The sequence below is a fragment of the Teleopsis dalmanni genome, chromosome 2, assembly GCF_002237135.1.
Source record: "Teleopsis dalmanni isolate 2A chromosome 2, ASM223713v2, whole genome shotgun sequence".
NCBI lineage: Eukaryota > Metazoa > Arthropoda > Insecta > Diptera > Diopsidae > Teleopsis > Teleopsis dalmanni.
The window spans coordinates 182198467-182221068 of NC_051847.1; the positions used below are offsets into that span (position 1 = coordinate 182198467).

Consider the following 22602-nt stretch of genomic DNA (forward strand, 5'->3'; position numbering starts at 1 on the left):
GTATGTTTCGAGTTGCTTTCAAGTTTATATGAGAGTCGTAGTCTCATATAAACTATAGACCCTAGCATTTAAGAATATATTTTGAGCCTACGTCATATATAGTTTTGGATATCATCTAATAAGAAGACGATATTATTTTTTAAAAAGAAAGCCTGTTGGAAAACGTATTAATATTCAATGACACAGGAACACTTGTACTATTCAATACAGCTGCATATCAACTTTAGAGCATACATCTGTTTTTGTGTGCAAATGTATGAGAAATCTACGTAAAAAAAAACACAAGACTATAATACGATACTTGAAGTACTATTTAAAGATGATGTAACCCAAGTAAACAAAAACATGAATATACAACATAGTTTTCAAGAATAGTTTGGTCTACATCCTGGGACCAGATTTTAGAGACGACTAAATGCCCTTTACTTCATTTAAAAAAGACTGAAAAGGAAATGTTATGCATTTCCAAGAGTAGTGCGGTCTACATTCCGAGAACACCCTGGTTTTAGAGATACCAAATGCTCTTAACCTCTCTTAATAAATACTAGAACAATAAGTATGTGTTGCCAAGAGTAGTTCAATAAATCCGTAAGCTGTTCGTCTTTACAGATAAAGAAATAGTGTACACAACTCAACAAAGAATAGAATAGCAGGTGAGTATTTTCAAGAGCAATTCAGTCTATATTAACCTCTCTCAACAAAGTCTAGCAAGTTTATATTTGAACCTGTTTATTTACTGTCCAAAGATGAGCATTTGCATTTGACGCCTTGGTATCACTAAACAATTGATGAGTCATATCCATGCTTTTGACAAATATTTACAGATGTGATTATTAATTTCATATAATTTGTTCTAACATACTATATATAGGAATTACTCATTAAATTTATTAAAGAAACTGACCCCAATTGAATTCATCTTATTATTAGTTTAAACTAATAAATTTAAATAAATAAATTAAATAAGTCACTACGTATAATGACAACAATCGATGACTTAGTACTTACTTTCTAATTTTATGTGTATTGTTTGCGTTTGTGTTGGTTGTTGCTGCCGTTGTTGTTGTACCATTAAAATGGTGCCATTATCAGTCGTTACACCGGTAGCAACATCTAACACAACATTACTATATGTATTTAAAGAATCCGATGAAGGTTCACTATTAGGATACGCGGGTGACATAGTTGTTGTAACAGAATTTGGTGAAAGGCCCTGTAAGCATAAAAAATATAAATAAAATTAATTAAAACTTATAATAATAATTATGTAAAGCTTATAACCAACCTCTCGTGAATTATGCATGCAAGAGCATGTAAGTGAGCGATGCAGTAAACATTGTTGTGCCTGTAAACCATATCCTTGTTGTACGGGTCCATTCAAACCATAAACCTGTGGAGCTTGGTATGGTGGTGGTGGTTGTGTGGGTATGCCTGAGGCAGTGCTAAACCTACTCCAACCGTATGATCGTTTGGTTTAAAGAAAAAAAATTAAAAAAAATTCAATTTATTTATCTGTCGCATAAAGAATCAACAGTAGCCAAACTAGATACATGCTACACAAGCTACAAACATGCAAACATATTTTTCATTTTTACTTTAAAGTTTTATAATATTAAATTATTTAAAATTAAATATCACAAAAATAGAAATTAAAAATATACAAAACATAAGACAACATAAAATTATAAAAACTGACCCTGGCATCAAATCCTTTTGCAAAGTCAACTCCTCCGCCATGGAACCGGCCAATTGATCCAATGTGCTGGCTTGTGCTGGCGACATAGTTGAATTTTGATAATCAGCGGGATAACCCCAGTCGGGCTCATAGCCCAGTAGTGCAGGTATTGGACTAAGTCGTCCACAGGAACTTGCATTTGATGACGCGCGTTGACGGAAATCCGGTGATAATTGAAAACCACCACTTGAGTTAAAAATAAAAATTTAATTTTGTAAAAATAAATAAATTAATAAAATTATAAAAAATATGAATTTAAATAAAAATTTTATAAAATTATATAAGTTTAAAACTTAGAATGATAAATTTAATTTAAAATGTTTTTTTAATTATTTAAAAAGTACTTAGCGTGAATTCATAAAAGTTATTAGGCACATAGTTTTCAGTAGATATCTATATTATCTTGTTAGTAAGAATAACGTGTCATTAGCAGAAACTAACTATCATGCTGAACTACTTAAACATTCCAAACCAATTTCTCAAAGTTGTTAATAAATATCGGTGCATTTAAAAAAACATATTTTTAATTTTTGTTTAATTTACTATATTAAATTAATAATAACAAACTATATGTTTCTATATTGTATGGCAAGATAAATTATTTTTTTAAAGCAAATTAATTTAATACTATATAACTTGTTTTAATGTTGTAATTATTTTAAATTATTATTAGTTTTTTTAATAATTATATTTTATATCTTTTAATTATTTATATATTATTTATTCATTAATTTGACATAGTTAATTAATTCTTCTATATATAAAACGATGTACAATACTATTACATTTTCATATGTCAATAATTTTTGTAAATTTTATAGTTATTAAAAAATTATTGTAAAATAATTATTAAACAATTATTAAAATAAAAATTGTTTTGATTTTTTAAGGTTGTTTAAAGATTCGATTAAATGGGAAATAAATTTGTTAAGAGGTACTTTATTTTCTGGTATTAGAAAAAATATATGTATATAAAACACACTCAAATTTCATATATCATTTTTTACTATTTTATTTATTTATTTATTTTTATCTGAATTTTATCTAATTTAATTAATATGATTTTTTCAGTCAATTTAAAGTAAAATATTTGTTTTTGATTCACTTTCTTTAATTCCATCTAATTTTTAATTACTTGTTATTATTTTTTATAAAATCTTATTATTATTTTTTATAATTTCTTCTTATTATTTTTTATTTCTTACTATTTCTATTTTCCTAATATTCGTCAAATTTATTTTAATAAATTATGTTTCATATATTTTATTTACTTTTTTATTACTATTACTTTTTTTTTAATATTTTGTTTTTGATTTGGTATTTTTCGCAGTTTTTTATTATTTTATATATTTTTTTCTTTACTTATGTTTATTAATTTAACTTTTTATTATTAATATATTATATATTAACTTTATTATTATTATATTTATTTTGCTCATTTTTAATGAGCATATTTAATCTCCTTTATTTACTTAATTATTATTATTTATTTACTTACTTACTTATCTTATTCATTTTATATTGATTATTAATGTTATTTAATTATTTATTATAAGTAAATAAGTTTATTTATTTATTTTAAAATGAAATCATATTTTATTATTTTTAATAAATTTTATTTATTTATTTTCAAATTATTTATATTTATATTTATATTTATATTTATATTTATATTTATATTTATATTTATATTTATATTTATATTAATAATTATATATATATATTTATTTATTTATTATATATTTATATCTATTTATTTATTATATATTTATATTTATTTATTTATTATATATTTATATTTATTTATTTATTATATATTTATATTTATTTATTTATTATATATCTATATATATATTTATTTATTAATTTATTATATATTTATATTTCTTTATTTATTATATATTTATATTTATTTATTTATTATATATTATATTTATATTATATTATATATTATATTTATATTTATAATTTATTATTATATTTATATTTATATTTATTATATTATTATATTTATATTTATATTATATATATATTTATATTTATTTATTTATTATATATATATTTATTTATTATATATTTATATTATATATTATATTTATATTATATTATATTTAATTTTATATTATTTTATATTTATATTTATATTTATATTTATATTTATATTTATATTTATATTTATATTTATATTTATATTTATATTTATATTAATATTTATATTTATTTATTGTTTTTTCTAAATTATTTTATTCTATGTTTTAAACTATATAAATATTTTTTTTTTGTATTTAATATATTATATAAACATTTTGTTTTTGTATACCAAAAAATTGTATTTTAAAGCCAAACTATGTAAAACGAATATGCAGAACTACTACAAGTTACCAACAATTTAATAGTTACCTGTGTAGAGGACTTTCCGGAAAATGATCTAAGCCTTCGCTAACACTACTGCTTGGCGATGGTGTAGCATCATTTAAGCCTGTAACACCGGCCTGCCTCAAAGCCTCAACACGTTTCTTGGCACGTCCCCGACGCTTCTCATAACGCGATGTTTCCATTGATGCCGCACGACGTCTTACAGACTTGCCTGGCTTTGCATCAGGATTCAACATCCACCAGGACGATTTTCCAGTGCCTTCATTCTGTACTCGCATAAAACGATTGTGCAAGGATAAATTGTGTCGTATTGAATTCTGAAAAAAAAGAAAGAACAATTTAGTAAAAGTAAGAAAATAAATAATATTTAAATTTAAGTTAAAATAATCAATATTAAATTCTTTAAAAAGAATATACTTGTGACAATGTCATAAACTTCATAAAAACGGAAACTACTTCCGCTGTGTAAAGAAACAAAAGTCTGGAGAAAAAGTACAGATATCAAATCGACATCAATTGTCACACAATCATTTTCTTTAACCATTTTTGCTAAATTTGCAATTTTTACCCTTTTTTCCATGTACAGATTTGAGCAGTATTACCACTGAGAATCCATTTTGGCTTACCATATTTTTGTATCTCAACGCTGATACAACACAAATGGTAAGCAATATTTTAAGCTTTTTGTGAACTTCATAAGAAAGCAATTGTCTTCTTTAGCCCATTCAATTGTCTGCCGACAGTTTTATCGTTTTTCAAGGATAAGAAGTTCGAGCTTTCTTACTAATTGGACTGACTGGCAAGCGTAACAAGGAAGTTAGCAGCGCTTAAATTGTCAATTCATATTTTATCACATATTCAATACCTAAAATATGAGTTCAACTGCTGAATTGATATGCTGCGGTAGAGGTGGGGGGCATGAGTGTTAAGTGACTGTAGTTTACGACTAAAAAATTATATTGTAATGGCAACATTTTTAGACGCGTCGTCGCAGCTCACCCTCCGAGTCGTTCCTTCAATGATGATGAGCCAACAGTTTGGTTTTCAAGGTGGGATTCTAGTTGTATTTTTAAGAGTTTTCCATTCATTTTCCATTTACTTTAGTTTCTATTTCACACACGTGTACATATATGCACAATTGTTGTACTCCAACAAAACTTCCAAAGCAATAGCAGACCTGTATAAGGACATCTCATAGTAGCATTTCGCTTCCTAACAAAACCAGATAAAAAAGGGAAATTCAAAAAAGTTCAGAGAATCCTGAAAATAAAAGTAAAACCATAACGATTCGGTAGCACAGAGCAGGGCAGAAGAGCAACGTTGTGTGCCATATTGGCGCCATTTATCACCGCGGCAAAGGATTCCCTTTAAATCTAAATTTTACATGTATCGTTCATGTAAATGGGAATATTTCTATGAGTATATAAATTTGGCAATTTATAAATCTCTAAATGTGTGGGTTAAATTTAGTTATTTTAAAAATATATACGGCATAAAATCATAGTAAATTTTTTTCATAAAAGTTTTTCTTGGCGTCATTTTTACTCGTCGTTGTCATTTCGAGCTTGATTTAGTTTATTTTGTGGGTGAATCCTTTTGCCATAAACTTATCATATTTATTTAAATGCTTATGTCAGATGAGTTTAGCAACACCGTCTGCCATTTAACATATATTTTGTATCTTATTTTGCATTGACATAAAGAATTTATTATAAATAACTAATGAATATTATTAATTATAATAAAACACAAAAAAAAAGAACAATAGGCATCAAATCTGTCAGCTTTATTTTAAGAAAACTTTGCTTTTAATTTAATTTTTAAAATAAGTTAATATAAAGAAGGGGTATAATACTAGCATATATAAGAAGATTAATATTAAGCAGGGCAATAGTAATATAGAGAGCGAAATTGAAAATATGTCTGTCATTATTATATATATGTTGAAATAAAGCAATAGAGATAACAAAGAAAAAATCAGCTTTAATGCTCAACTATGACATCCTCGAATTTATAAGAAGTTTACCAAGGACAAGTTTACATGTCACATAATCTGTGACTTCATTTAAGTACCTCTTTTATAGTATATCTGTAACCATCACCAAATTCTTTACAGAAACCTATCTAAAATCATATGGAACTGTACAATAGCTGCATAATCCGTGCCCAAATACTGTTAATCTTGCGCTTCCTAGGCTAACAGATAGGTTTGGTAGTGCCAAATTTATGTTAAACAAAGGGTAACACAGCTGAAGACTTAAAAAGTGACCCTTAGAATCTATAAAGAGTTAAAAAAACTGACGACAAAATATAAAATATCTTAAAATAAATTTATTTATAAATACAAAGTATGAAATACAAAGCATTTCATAATTTTGGACAATACCGATAGCTTTCGAAAAATTTATTTTGGAGGATTTTATATAGGTATAATAAAAGGATATTAGTCACCAAATTTTCAAAGCCAAGTACAAATTATTTATCACTGGAGATTACATGTTTCGGATTACGTGTCTAGAAAGTCGACATAATTTTTGACGGAAAATATGAAAATCCCATAACAAAAATTTGAAATCCTTTTGTTTTTTGTAATTATTTCTAAGTTCTCTCTTTTATTTAAATTATTAAATTTTGATAAAGTACTTCAAAAAACCCATTATGAATGAAAGAGAATAAAAGACTAGACAAGTGGGATTGAAACTTTTCCTTTTCCTACTTATAGAAACAATGTCCCTTGAACAATCCAACAATAGTTACAACAAACTTCCACAAAAAGTGTAGCACCTTAAACTTAAAGATTCTGTGAAGATATCCTTCAAAGATACTTAGCATAATATGTAAAATTTCATGGTTTAAAACAAACAAAGTAATACATGGAACCAAGCTATTCGTACTTTTATGGATAAGAAAAGACATAAGGTGCTAGATTTACTCTGTAACAAATAAAATATATTATTTTATATATATATTATTTATGTATTATTTTATATTACAAATATAATACATATTTATATATATTTGTGATTATGGTAACTCCGTACATAATTTTTTGTACTTCATAAGAAAATCTGGTATATAGTTGAGTGATTGTCATCCGATAAAGTTTATGGAAATTATTTGCAACTGTCTTAGAGTTCTTATAGGAATTATAAGAATTAACTATATGTTTATATATGAAATTTATATATTAATTACAAATTTATATAACGGATATAATATAAATAAATTTTACAAACAATTTATTAATCTATAAAATAAATTATATTTAGAAAAAGTTGCATTAAATATTTTTATGTTTTTTTTTAGATTTTATAAAGTTTTATTATAAACTTTAAGTGAATTTATGAATAAAACTCGTAAATACCATTAAATATAAAACGTTATTTATTAAGATTTTTTTAATCTTTAATGCATGGCACAAAATATGATACAAGTATCTAATAATAAAATATATTTTATTACATAAAGTATACAGTTCAATGAATATTCATGTTGAGCAGTTTTAATTTAAGTAACGATTGTATGGATTATTAGGGCCAATTTTATTTCCGTTGCTGTTGAGTTTCTTTAGTTCTGCGTAGCAAATTTTTTGGGGTACTCAAGGATATAAAATATAAGAAGAAAAAACTTGTAAAGCAGAAATAAATCACCAAGACGATGCGTTGGTACGTTAATTCAAATGTAGGACAAACGATTTCATTCACAGCAGTTAACTACACCACTACCCTCTTTTACATCCGCAGATATAATAAGTTTTTTTCTATCGTAATTATTCAATATATTTCAAGAAATTTGTATCTACTCGTTTTGTACTGCATGTATGTAAGCAAATAAAGCTTTTATATAGAATAGAAATATAAATATTTATATAATTTATATTTCTAATAAGAATTTATTATAAAATTTCTAAAATTAATTAAAAATGATCATTACAGATGCAAATATGACGCTTAATGCGTGGTAAGCGTGATATTACTGCTTGGCTTTGCTGCTAACGACAAGGAATCTATAAAATGGGCTTAGCTGTAAGTAAGGGCAAAACAAAGTATATGTCAGCTCAACTGAAAATCACTTGGATGCCAAGCTGGTTATTGGCAACTATACTTTCGAAGCTGTTAATGATTGTATCTATTTTGTTGGGACCTGTCGTAATCATCAACAATACTGATACTATGGATATAAGACAAAAAATTACCATTTCTAATAGATACAGTCACGGATTTAGTGGGCAATTGAAATATAGAGTTCTTTCTAGACCCACAAAACTTATATTCTATAGGTTGCTAATTCCACCTATGGTTCTGTATGACGCAGAAATATGAATGGCATTACAAATTTATGAAACAGCACTTCGTTCTTTCCAGAAAAGTACCACAGCCGAATAAATCACAAACTGAACGTCTTTTACCACATTCAGCGACTTTGCTGTGGGAGTTATGACGTCAATATGGCTGAGTAAGGAGATGTCGATACTACAGCGAAAAAGATGTGGAAAGTGACAGTCGAAGAAAGAATACATAGGGGAATACGTAGTGTCGGATGGAGTGATAAAGTTGATGGAACACGATGAAGTACTGGGTAAATCCACACGCGGAATTACTATCTAAAGATGGTGCGTTGCGTTTAGTCCAAATCTGATAACTGGTTTTTTTGGTCAATTAAATAAGTACTAAAATAGCATTATTTATAGATGTATACAGGGTTTTTTTTTATTAATATATGTAAGTATTCGCAAATAGATAATATTATATCCGTCATATAATACCATTCCTTTATAAGTTAATAATTCGCAAACCGACCATGTTACACATTATTTATGTATTAGTAGTTTTAGCAATATAAAAATGATGTCACAAGATACAGATAATTTTATTCATCTATTGGTGCCCCACCCTTTAAAAAAAAAGAAATTAGAAATGTTACTGATAATAGCTATCGGAACAGAGTCAGAAACAACGTTATATGAGTGAATATGCTCCGAATAAGTATTGGATTTAATGAGAGACTATACTACATATTAGCTTGTCAGGAAAATTAACGAGTTTTTAAGACAAGCATTCAATGATGAATATATTATCTTCTTAGTATAAACTCCTAAATTGTAAGATTTAGGGCTAGGGTAGCATTTTTTGTTAAAGTACTTAAACTAAGCGACGATTGTAGACTTAGCAGCAAACTTCGACTTTGTGAAGTCTATTAAACATATACTTATATCAAAATTTTTGAAAAACTTGTTGAAAATTGGCGCACTACAAAGGAAGACGACCATTGACGATCGCTGGATCTCGATAAGTAATTAAATAGTAATCGACTCTAGTTTTGTATAACCGTGTTTTTATTGCTCTTACTTTTTATGAAACACCAACTCACAATTTTATCTAATAATAATTATATATAAAACTTATTAGGTTTACAAATTCATAACAAAAATATAAAAAATATAATTTGCATGTAGTTTTCAATATCAGCAATATGTTTCAATAATCTCTTAATAAAAGACCTTATCACTTTGATGGAAAGTAATTCATTTTAAAGCTTCTACCTTTCATTAAAGTATTACAGTGTAAGGCGCAAAGATACAAATAAAATATCTAGAAAGTTTCTTATAATATTATTAAATATTTTTCTACTATGTGAATTGAACGCTATCACTGGGCACCCAAATGACTGACTCACATCTTCACAGTTCATATGAGTAATTATTCCAGTGAATAAACTTAATTTATTTAATATGCGATGTTTTTTCTTTGTATACAATTGCAGTATCTTTGGAAACTTTGCCCAACTTCCACAGTTACGGTTTGTCCCTTATTTGAACATATAAAAATTGTATATGCGCTGCTATGAATTATACGAGCTTGTGCCGCTTGTCAGCATATCAAATATGCATATTTCATACGAAAGCGATTGTAATGTATCTGCGTATGTGACCAGAGCCAATTCTATAAATGGGCTCATATCTGTTTCATTGCCTTAGTAATTTGTTGTACTCACATAATATTCATATATATATAAATGTATATATATGTAGTTTTTTTAATATATTATATTCGTTTTTTTTTTGTTTTTTGTTTTTATTTGTTTTTTGTAGGTGCCGACAAGCACATAGCACATGGCTTCACTAAAATGTTCCGCACCAAAAAGAAAAATTAAATACAACAGCCAAAGCCAAAAATTAATATGTAGAAAATGTTTAAAAGTAATTGATTTGAATGTCGATACATTTGTATGAAGTCTCGTTTGTTGAATTATAAATCCAAACACTTTAATATATCTTTTTGGAAGGCATTTGTGATGTCATCATTTAGCAATCGTGGGTGAGCATTTAGTTGCCAAAGGGCAGAAGTCGCATGTCGGATTATTTAAAGAAATTTGGATGTAGACAATTAAGCAAACTAAATATGAAATTTATATGCAAAGGTATTTTCTATTATTAATTAATTACTTAATCAATTAATTACTTAATTTGATAGCGAATTAAATATTTTTATAATATGTACTATAATCGTTGTGGTTTCATCAAATTTTTCCATATTGATTTTAGTATCGGTAATATTATTCTGATATTATAATTCATTTAATAATTTAACAATTTAAAGAGAAAAATAATAGAAATTATTGTATACAGTAAGATTTTGGTAAGGCTGATATCAGGGCTTAGAACTGACATTTTTTCCGTTCAAGTTCAGAACAAAATAATATAATTCGGTTATCGCTCCAGCAAATATATCGGAGCGGATATATTTTTCGGTTTTCGGTTCGGTTCCGATTCGATACCCTGGCTGATATGAGTGGACATCATATGAATATAACATCTGATTTAATTACGCATTTTTCCATTAAAGAACTAAGACAGTTACTCCTATACTATTTCAAGCTTATAGTAAAAATTAATTTTTAATTGAATCACATGTTTAAAAAGGTCTTATCTTAAATATACTTATATACTTTATCATCGCAAGATTCAACTGGAATCGTTGCGCCATTAATGATATTGATATTGGTGATGACTTTTATCAGCGCAGTAGGCATCTTTAAGGAAAAAGGAATTTTTCTCAGAATCACTAAAGAACAAAAAATAATAGTAGTAAATTATTAATTCTTCGATGTTATCTTTTCAGAGTTCGTCTTTTAGATCAGCTATAGAATCTTAAAGAAATAGTTCTGTTACTAAAAGCTTTCTTTTTTTTTGTTTATATATAAGATTTCTTTATCATACATTGATTTCAATATTTTAATAAACCTAGTTTCTCCCAATACAATACAATTATGAACCATGGTTTTCCCAACTCGACCATGACCTATCCTTAACTAAACGATTCTTACTCACAACAGAAAATAAAAAACACAATAACACTTAAGACCGTTAGTTGCCATAGTCTACTGTTAACTTATAATTAAATTTAATTTTTAAATAAATAAATAAATAAGATTAATCTGATTAATTAATCTAAAAATTATATTCCTAAGAACCTATTTATTTTGATTGCCAAAGCCGGGCATTCACAGAGAAAATATATTATGGGTTCTTTTTCCTGCGGGTTTTCACAACTTCTGCAGTGAGAATTATGAAGAATGTGCAGTTTCTCTGCGTTGTTTCCTATACACCAATGACCAGAAAGAACTGCAGTAAGACTTGTAGTGTTAACACGATCTCTTTTGATAAGTTCCGAGAAATTAATTTTATTATAGGTAGACCATGTAAACCTGGAAGTTGCACATGACTTGAGTGCTTTCCAACTGTTATTGACATTTTAAGGAAAGTAGAAGTAGATACTTCTCTTAATGGTCTCTAGGATAATATAAACCGGTGCCATCAGGGACATATCCAGGGAAGCAACAGAGCGCGCTAAACTATCAACTTTCTCGTTCCCTTCGATATTCCTATATACAGGAGCCCAAATGAGTGTGATGTCAGCCAACCGATTTACCTTAACTACATTCTTTTACTACCTTTAACTACTACTTTTCTTTTAGTGATTTAAAATGTATACGTTGTATAAGGTTTAAAAAAAATTTGTTTAATTTTAATACTGAATGCGAAGCTTTCAAAGTCGTTATCAAATGCTTAAATTAAAAACTAAATAAATGTATCAAAAATTTCAAAAATGTTTACAAATCAGAAATTTATTTCTGTAAATATTTTATAAGCAAACCCAAAATAATTTAGGGCAATCTAAAACTTTTCGTTTATATAAAAATATATATAAACATGTAAATAATTAAATATATTTTCTAATGCATATCTATGTAAAAAGTATTACACGTGCGCTGTCAGAAACTAGGTTCCAATATAAAAATGTACTCAAAAATTATAAAAATAAATAATATCAAATAAAGCTGAAAACTACTAATGATCTATAAAAAAAAGCGGCTTATCAGCACTAAATTGAAACTAAAAGGCCATTCACACAAGGCAGTTTGGTCGTGTGGCCGATAAGCAAATCGTACTATATTTGATAAGAATTGATAGGTTTAAGCGCAGTGCTATAAATATTAAGTATATATAAAATTTAGAAAGAAAGAAAAAAAATTAAGTTATTAACAATATATTCGACTGCAGAGAGAAATTGATAAACTTTTATCGGTGAAGTTTGATTAACAACTTTAACACCCAAAAGGAGAAAAAAAAAAGTAGATACGGCACTCGGCAGTCGGTACTCGGCACATGTTTAGTTATGATTAAGTACGAGGTGAGTTACGCCTGAATGTCTGCTAATGAGGTTAATTTTACTCGATTAACTCGATTTTAATTAATGAGAGTTAATTAGGTTAAAATTAGATAGCGGAAATGATAAACGCTGGTAAAAAAAAAAAAAAATTGCCGAAATAAAGAATAAGAGAAATTTCATATTATAACCATACTCGTTTAAATACTAATTGAACAGCTGTAGTTGGGTTGCCGCCTACAATAAACCCAATTCGTAATATAAAAAAAAAATAAAATTTAAATGAAAAAAAAAATATTAAAATTAATGGGAAATCGCTTCATTAGTGGCGTGCAAAATTCTATACAAAAATTGCACAAAGTCGAAGTAACCATGCAATAATCACAAATGCCAACGTTGACATCTTGTGGGTGGTTATCGTGCGGAAAAAATCACTGGCAGTGACCACCACATTTTTAAATGTTAGTTATCATAAAAAAATAAAAGTAAAAAAATTAAATTATAATAATAATAATAATGACAATAAAATAAAAGCACAATTTGTAAAGCGTTGCAATTGAAGGTAAAGTGAGTGTTCACAGTAACATGACATTTTATAGAGATTTTTTTCGACTTAATTTTTTTTTTTTTTTTTTTCATTTATATTTTTTAATATAACTCTAACAGAAATGTTAGTATCTATACGGTGCTTAAGTTGTGTTAAAATTTATATAGCAACTAACATTTTTCATCGTGAAATTTCAGCTGCACCTTTTGGCAGGCAAATACATTTGCAATCTGTGAAAAAAATCGCAAAAGTACGTTTAACAGCTGCCGGAATTCTCAGCACTCAACAGTACTAAAGCTCTGAAGCAAAAAAAAAATCGCATTTAGATGTTAAAATGAGATATAAATTTTAGATTAACTATAAAAAGAAAAAAATATTTATGTATTTCATTTCGAACTTATATATACTTATACCTATATACATGCAATTGTGCGGTAAACGTTTGTATTTAAGAATTTAATTTGTTGCTTTGATTACTCAAATCAATATCTGCGCTGTTCGTTCATAAACAAACGCTAGCAAAGATGTTTCTCACGTTCGGTCTTAACTAAACAAAAGTTTGGAGCATTTCTAGACCAATTAACACAAATTGGTTTACAATTTTAACGCCACCAACGCAGACAATCCACAACTCTGCCGTATGCAAAATGTTCTTATTAAATTTTTAGGGTAAATATTTCAACCTTTTTTTTGAGGCCTTTTTGCGCATTACAGATATCTGAACAGATTGAAAGAAAATAACACTTTTCTTCTTTTTGACTATTATTTGAGTTAATAAAAATTTTAACGTATACTCCTTAATTTTAAAAGTGCTAATAAAGTTTATGACTGACTAAACTTCATATTTTTAAGCTTGATTTCAACAATTTTGTTTTATCGAATATGATGAGGTGTGGAACTATTTTCACCACACCACCATATATACATAACCTATATGCACTACCATAGAAAACTATAGTCTTACTACTACTAACGTATGGATGCGAGAATTTGATGCTCAGCTAAAAGCATTTTGAAATTTAAGTAACCTTAGATAGAGTAGTTGTATATAGAATAGTATGTTCCATATCCCTATGGCTTCGGGATTTTCGAGTAGCTACAACCACAAACTATATTTAATCCATATTTAAAGCAAACGTAGAATGTTACATAGAGTGATGACGTAGCTTATATGAGTGAAGGGAAGCATGTTTGGAAAGCTGTTTCTGTAAATTAAGTACCTTGAGTTACTATAACATCAAAGACCTTGGTAAATATATTTATTATTTCATTAGCATAACTAAGTCAATCATATCGGCCTGTTTGTACGATTTCTTCGTCTCCTTATTACAAACACCTTTACAAACTTATGACTATATCTATATATATGAAGAGGAGGTAGAATCTATCAACCTGGCTTTTTCACTGGCTTGGAAGAGATAACGAAAGCAAACTTATCGGATCTCCTCAACTTCATTTGGAAAACCAAATGGTTTCACAAGGATTACAAAGGTTAGCAACTCGCCTCCCGGCAAAATTTTTTGAGGACATCACAATGGGCAATATATACCTCCGAGTGGAAGTGCTGACAACGGTCAGCACGCGCCTTTCGAACCTAACCTACGATTATATTCTTAGCTATAATAACGTGAAAATTATAATTTGACTTTTATTTTGTATCTATATCATAAATTGATATATTTTCACTGTTCAATATTAAACATTAACTACAAAAGTATACAAAGCTAACTGATTTAGTTTGTTTGCACATTACATTTAAGTTCATTAAACTTAACATAAGTACCAGCGAAAAAGTCATAAAGAAAGTTTTATTAGGATTCATTACGCCTAGCCATATAGACCGAACAATTGAAAGACAATAAAGAAAAATATTGAAACTTTTTTTTATATAACATCTAAATAGATATTTAATAATGTTACTTTCAAAATGCTACACTAAAAGAAAAACTTCAATATTTTCTAGGTAAAAATATTACAACTAAAGAATTTAAATAGAGATACTTCTATTCTGAATAATGTAAATCATTATATTTTGATTAAATAGGAAATTCCATTAATGCATTCCATTGATTAAATAGGGCATAATACATTAGAGATCTCATATAGGAACTTAAGAAAGTGAGTTCAAGTAAGCAATATCTTTTTTGTCTTCTAATCTACAATATCGGTTGGCATTTATATTAAAAATCTTTATTTTAAAAGGTTGTAATTATATTTTATTTTCATGTTATTAAAATAATTAAAAACACTTGTTTTTAATTTAATGATTTAATGGTTAAATCATTCTCATACTTTAATTAAAAGTTAAGATAAATAAAATAATATAATACAAAATAATATAAAGTAAAATAATATAATATAAAACAATATAAGAAAAAAGAATATGACATAAAATAATATACATAATTTAAAATAATTTAATATCACCTCTAACCGCTATTGAAAAATAAAAATCTCAATGCTAATAACAGAGAGCTGTTATATAACCAAATATTTCGACCGTTACTTCTGTATGGATATGTAGCGTTTAGCGAGGCCCCAAACACTACTATTTCCCAGCTAGAAATGCACAAAGCCAGGCTTTAAGAAGACTTTTCAAGGTACCACGGTACATTAGGATGAATAACATCAAGATTATCCGATCAATTAAAACCAACACTGCGTTATGGAATCTCATAATGGTTACAGACTCCTCGGGGAGGCATGCAGATCTGAGGTAAATTATCACTTAGTTTGATGAAGTGATAAACAATAAGCCAGTTAAGGCGTAGAGACGGGTTATGAAGAAACCTCGCAGTTAATAGGGAGTAACAGTGCACAAGTGCACTGACTCAACTAGCCTCAACATAATAATAATAAAATACTGTATTATAAATAATATAATATAAAATAATACAATATAAAATCTATTAATTTAATATAAATTTTTTAAAGTGTACACAAATGATTACAACAATATTAAAAAAATAACCTTCAGAACTCAAAAAAAAAAAAAACACCCGAAGTATTGGAAAGTACACTAAGAAGCATATAATCATAATGATGATGCCATATCATGAAATTGCAAAAGTTTTTCATTCTTCCCCTTGCAAATAAAAGACGAACACAAAAATTACACCCGCCTCATAAAATTCGAACTACTTCGAAATATGTAAAAAAGTTAAAAATTTCAGCAAAAAGAGAAATTTTATGAATTTCTGAATGAATATTGTAAGAAGTAAGAAATAACCACCAGCAAAAACGCGAAAAACTATCTCTGCAACAGTAAAACTTAACGCATTAAAAAGGTTGGAGATACGAGAAGGATATGAGTGACATATCTCGCGACAGTAACTGTGCACACCAGTGATATGGATTAGTATCGCGAAAACGAAGTTTGAAACTTTGTAAAACATTTTCAGTTTTTACTTTTCTTCTTCTTCTTCTTCTCCTTAATTCATTATCTTTTTATATACACCAACCAGCACGCATTGAATTCTTTGGTAGCATAAAATTTCGATTAATCGTAAACACTGAAGACGCTTAGGCGCCCATCGATAGATTAAGGCATACGACAAATACAGCGGATTACTTGCACAGGAAGCGGATATGAAAAAGAATGCAACTATTTTTATTTAATTTTTTTTCTTTAAATTTATAATTTTTTTCTATATTTTTGTTAAAAAGTTTTACAAAATATATTCAAATTGTTTAAGAATTCATTCGCGAGAATTTTACACAATCTAAATATTTAAAAAAAATTTTTTAGATTAAAAATTAATTAATCACAAAATATTTTTTACCGAAGAGTATTTTAAAGTTTTTTCATTTACAAATTATTTAAATAATTTTTGGCTTAAAAACTATTAAACTGGACTTTGTACTCAGACATTAAGCATGCGGTGCACAGAGTTGCCATTTCAATTTTATTATTATTATTATTAAGATACAAATATATAGTTATAGTAAATGAATGCGTTAGCTAAACGGGCCAGCCACTACTGGGTAGTAGTTTTCGTTACTGGGAATGGTAGTCATAGTGTAAGTATTTCAGTTCAAATGTGGTGTTGAATAACATTTCTGGGAATATTATTCTGATTCATATATATTAAACGATAGAAATATATACTCGTAGTATACTTACTAATCACTGATTCACTGATTTGATATTTAAATTATAAGTGCATTTTATACATTTAATTTTATAAACGATAAAATTTATTATACAAAAAACTATTTCATCTTAATATTTATTATGTATTATATATTAATACCATAATATTATATATTAATAATTACTTCTAGTTATAATTATTTTTATGTTATTTACTTTTACTATAAATAACTATTTTATTTATTTTATTTATTTTATTATAAATAATTATTTTTATTTGAATTAATTTTTTTTTTATAAATAATTACTTTTATTTTATTTTATTTAATTTATTTTTATTATAAATAATTATTTTAATTTTATTTATTTTTATTATAAATAATTATTTTTATTTTATTTATTTTTATTATAAATAATTATTTTTATTTGATTTATTTTTCTTTTTATAAATAATTACTTTTATTTTATTTTATTTTATTTATTTTTCTTATAAATAATTATTTTTATTTATATATTAATATTTTTGTGTATATAATGACATGAATAAAATACAAAAAAATTAGAAATAACATATAAATACAATATAATAAAAATTTTTTTGAAACATTAAATATATAATATATACAAGTATAAAATGTATAAACATATTATGTATAAACAATTATTTTAATTTTAAAGTAAATTTACAAGTAAAAATTTTTTTTTATTAAAGTGAGTTGCATTCGAAAGATACTTATAATTCTTTTTCTAATAAATGACAAAAGCTTGAACTAATATACAAGAAAAATCTCAATACCGTCATATATTTTTAATTAAATTTAAATTAAATAGAATGAAGAAACTATTTTTTAAAATAAAAATAGGACAAATATTAAGGAATTACAAAAAATTCTGATTTTTATTAATTGATTTTAATGGTTGATCATATTATAGGTATTTTGCATATTAACACTTAATATTTCCTATTATGATCGATATTAATTATTACAGGGCCACTACTCCATAAATTTCTATGTGGATAGCCAAGCAGCCATTAAGGCGATCAAATCTTACTGGTCATCATCCAAAAATGTTCTAGAATGCAAGGAAGCTACAGCAAAACTAGCCTGCAACCGCAGACTTTGTATGTACTGGATTCCTGGTCATAAAGGCATAGAGGGAAATGAGACAGTTGATGCTATTGTAAGGCCCAAATTTTATTCTAAAATTTAACCCCACAAATCAAATGAATAGTCAAATATGAGTTTTAAATTCACTTAGTAAATGTTTCTAAATTCAATAAGATTTTCCTACAGTAACATCCATTTTTATTATAAACAAATGACCCTGTAAATTTCAAATTAGAGACAAAACATTTTGTATAAACGAATGACCCTGTGAAGTAAAATATGTTTTGATTAGTTTTTTTGCCGCTAATAAAAATTAGTTAAATTTGTTGTAACTATTTCTCTTGTTTGTCTGCATAAACAAATTTAAGAAAAATATTGTGCACGCATTTTTTATGTGATGCAGTTATTTTTGTTGAATTTGATTGCAATGCGTACAACAATAAGAAATTTGTTTTGACAAATTTACGGGACTTTGTTTATTTGAAAATAATTATTGTTTTTGTATGTAATGGAAGGAATTTCAAATAAAAGGGCAGCGAAATTGCCAAATCTTTCTATTTGGAATTTCTTTCACTTCAAGGTAAGTCACTTTTATTAGGGATGATAGTGGGAGCTCGGACTAGTTGGTCCAGGCATATGTTGATTCGTTTGGCCATTGCTGACGATCACCATGTGAATGGATGAACTAGTTTGGGTGAAGTGATAATGGTTGAATTACCTTCTGCTTGGCTTATGCTGGCGTAGGGTAATTTAACCAGTTGAGTTACCTTCTGCTTGGCTTTTGCTGGCGTAGGGTAATTTAACTAGTCATCCAGACTTCCATTTGGCCATAGCTGATGGAGGAATGGGCGACGAGTCACCAACACTGTAAGAAGGCGTGTGGACAACGAGCGTTTGGCAATTGCTGACGGACGTGGCCAGGCGTAACAGTAGGAAGGAACCCTTGTCTGGCTTTTGCTGACAAAGGTATTGCTTTATATTGATATTAGAGTTTCTAGAGATTAGATTTTTGGAATTTCTTTCACTTCAAGGTTAGCAACTTGCGCACCACTACAAGCAATCGTCATACGACATTTCACAACATTCTACACCGTTTACAACATCGTGACAGCGTTTATGACATCATACAACATTTCACAACATCCTACACCGTTTACAACATCGTTACAACATTTATAACACCATACAACATTTTACAACATGCTACACCGTCTACAACATCATTACAACATTCTACATCATTAGCAACATTTTCAACATCGCTTTCCACAAATTGATTATATTTTCTTATTTTTTGTTAAATAATAAACGCTACTTTAAACAGAAGTGTCTCTATTATTTTACTTAGATAAATTTTCTTATAACGAACCCTGGTATACTCGCTGAGTATACCCCAGCTATAGATAGGGCCGGGAAAAGGTCGTTACAAGTGGCGCCCGAGCAGGGACTGAGTTTCAGAGGGACTAGCAGAATTTGTCGCAAGAATACAAGGAGTAAAACAATGTAAACCGGAAAATTATGATTTTATCATCATACTGAATAACACAAGCTAACGTTACCACAAATGAAAATATAAACCCAAGACGGCCAAAGATTAAATGCCTCATGTCAATCATGGCCTCATCATATGCTCATGACCTAGAACAGATAAGGAAGTGGTCGGTACGTTACGACGGAGGAAAGAATCCATTGGGGTTCATAGAAAGAATAGAAGAACTAGCAGATGTTTACGCTATTAACGTAAATCTAGTTCCCAAGATGATGCCTATACTTCTTGAAGATAAGGCACTAATGTGGCATCGCTGTAATAATAAGCATTGGCAGCTATGGACAAATTTCAAAGTCGACTTCCTGAAATTTTTCATTTCCTCTAGATATTTTGAGAAATTAGAAGATGAGGTACGATTGCGGCTTCATAAACCAAAGGAAAAATTCAGGGATTATTTTATCGACATTCAAAATTTAATGCGACAAGCTTGCCTAAATCCAGATTCGCAATTAGAGCGAATATATCGCAACATGAATGCAAACTACAAAATGTACATCAAACATCAAGACTTCGCAAGTATAGAGGAATTAACAACACTTGCTGATGAATTTGAAGAACTTCACACAACACAGCACAAAGTGAGTCGAGACCGTGTTCAAGAAGAAACTATCCACAGGTGTACAGTGGTCCAGTATCCACCAACGATGCCATTACAGAATACAATGAGACTCATGTCCATGACGTCAGTACGAGTTGAAGATATCTATAGTCTAAGCCCCGTATCACCTGTCCGGAACCAGCAGCAAAGTAACCAACAACGTAACCAGTCGATAGATAAGCAAACAGCAGCAAAAGTAAATAAAATTGCAACTTCAAAGACAGCATTACTATCCAAGCCAAGTATAATACAAAGCACACAATGTCAGATTTACCCAGACAAGCATTCAGTAAAACTGCGAGAAAATTTACAAGTGCAAGCGCCATGTAAATGCCTTGTACCACCATCGCATGATCCAAAAGCAAACAAAGAGATACAAGAGTTCCAAATCCCAGAAGTACAACGTCAGCGAAATTTAAAACATATCGAAGAAAATCCGAAAGTATTTAGTCTACAGCGATACACACAAGATCGTCAAGAATCACAAACTCAAATACAAAAGGCACAACGACAACAACGTCCTAGATATATCAAACAAAATCCAGAAGTATTTCATCCAATCCAAGTAATACCAGAGCAAGTGCAAGCGCATGAAATACAACCACAGCAAGTTCCGCAACACGTTACGCCTATCGAAGAAAATAAACCAGGACTTAGTAAACATCGAATTTCCAATGCATATTCTATACAAGATCACGTAAACCTACAACTGCAAATACAAGATGTACAACAATCACGAGAACAAAAGCGTCAAATCGAAGAGCATGATTTATCATCACGTCCAACACTGCCACAACGTTTAACGATAGTACCAGAGTCATCACATGTCAATCGTCCATTGTTACCAACTTCTACAAGTTCAGAATCATCGTCGCAAATGCCACAGAGTCATTCGCAAAGTGATTTCAAATCATCGTTACAATCAAAGGAACTTGAACCCCAGCCGCCATATCCTGTTAATCAACTACAAGACACGCTAGAACACGATCAGATTGTCACTACGGCCCAAGACGAATTTTATAAAGTATTCAAAAGTCCGAAGCAACGTTACAGAAGTCAAGCTAACAGGTAGTATGTCCCGGCACGGTTCAGTTTCCCGGGAACAGTAGTGGTCGCGCTTTTACTTTCGGGGAAGTAGGGAGGGAGTGTAAGGCCCAAATTTTATTCTAAAATTTAACCCCACAAATCAAATGAATAGTCAAATATGAGTTTTAAATTCACTTAGTAAATGTTTCTAAATTCAATAAGATTTTCCTACAGTAACATCCATTTTTATTATAAACAAATGACCCTGTAAATTTCATATTAGAGACAAACATTTTGTATAAACGAATGACCCTGTGAAGTAAAATATGTTTTGATTAGTTTTTTTGCCGCTAATAAAAATTAGTTAAATTTGTTGTAACTATTTCTCTTGTTTGTCTGCATAAACAAATTTAAGAAAAATATTGTGCACGCATTTTTTATGTGATGCAGTTATTTTTGTTGAATTTGATTGCAATGCGTACAACAATAAGAAATTTGTTTTGACAAATTTACGGGACTTTGTTTATTTGAAAATAATTATTGTTTTTGTATGTAATGGAAGGAATTTCAAATAAAAGGGCAGCGAAATTGCCAAATCTTTCTATTTGGAATTTCTTTCACTTCAAGGTAAGTCACTTTTATTAGGGATGATAGTGGGAGCTCGGACTAGTTGGTCCAGGCATATGTTGATTCGTTTGGCCATTGCTGACGATCACCATGTGAATGGATGAACTAGTTTGGGTGAAGTGATAATGGTTGAATTACCTTCTGCTTGGCTTATGCTGGCGTAGGGTAATTTAACCAGTTGAGTTACCTTCTGCTTGGCTTTTGCTGGCGTAGGGTAATTTAACTAGTCATCCAGACTTCCATTTGGCCATAGCTGATGGAGGAATGGGCGAC

General features: G+C 28.4%; 1 protein-coding gene across 1 annotated transcript in view; it reads right to left on the minus strand.

The window, feature by feature from the left end:
• Positions 1-931: 931 nt before the first annotated feature.
• The window catches only part of LOC119676320 (forkhead box protein O-like), a 297012-nt gene continuing 275341 nt past the window's right edge, over positions 932-22602 (minus strand). Inside the window, exons 4-8 of the mRNA XM_038087561.1 lie at positions 4136-4428; positions 1697-1921; positions 1286-1448; positions 1009-1213; positions 932-936 (exon numbers count right to left, since the gene is read on the minus strand). Of these exons, the coding sequence (XP_037943489.1) occupies positions 932-936; positions 1009-1213; positions 1286-1448; positions 1697-1921; positions 4136-4428 (891 nt within the window). The remainder of the gene's footprint in view (positions 937-1008; positions 1214-1285; positions 1449-1696; positions 1922-4135; positions 4429-22602) is intronic.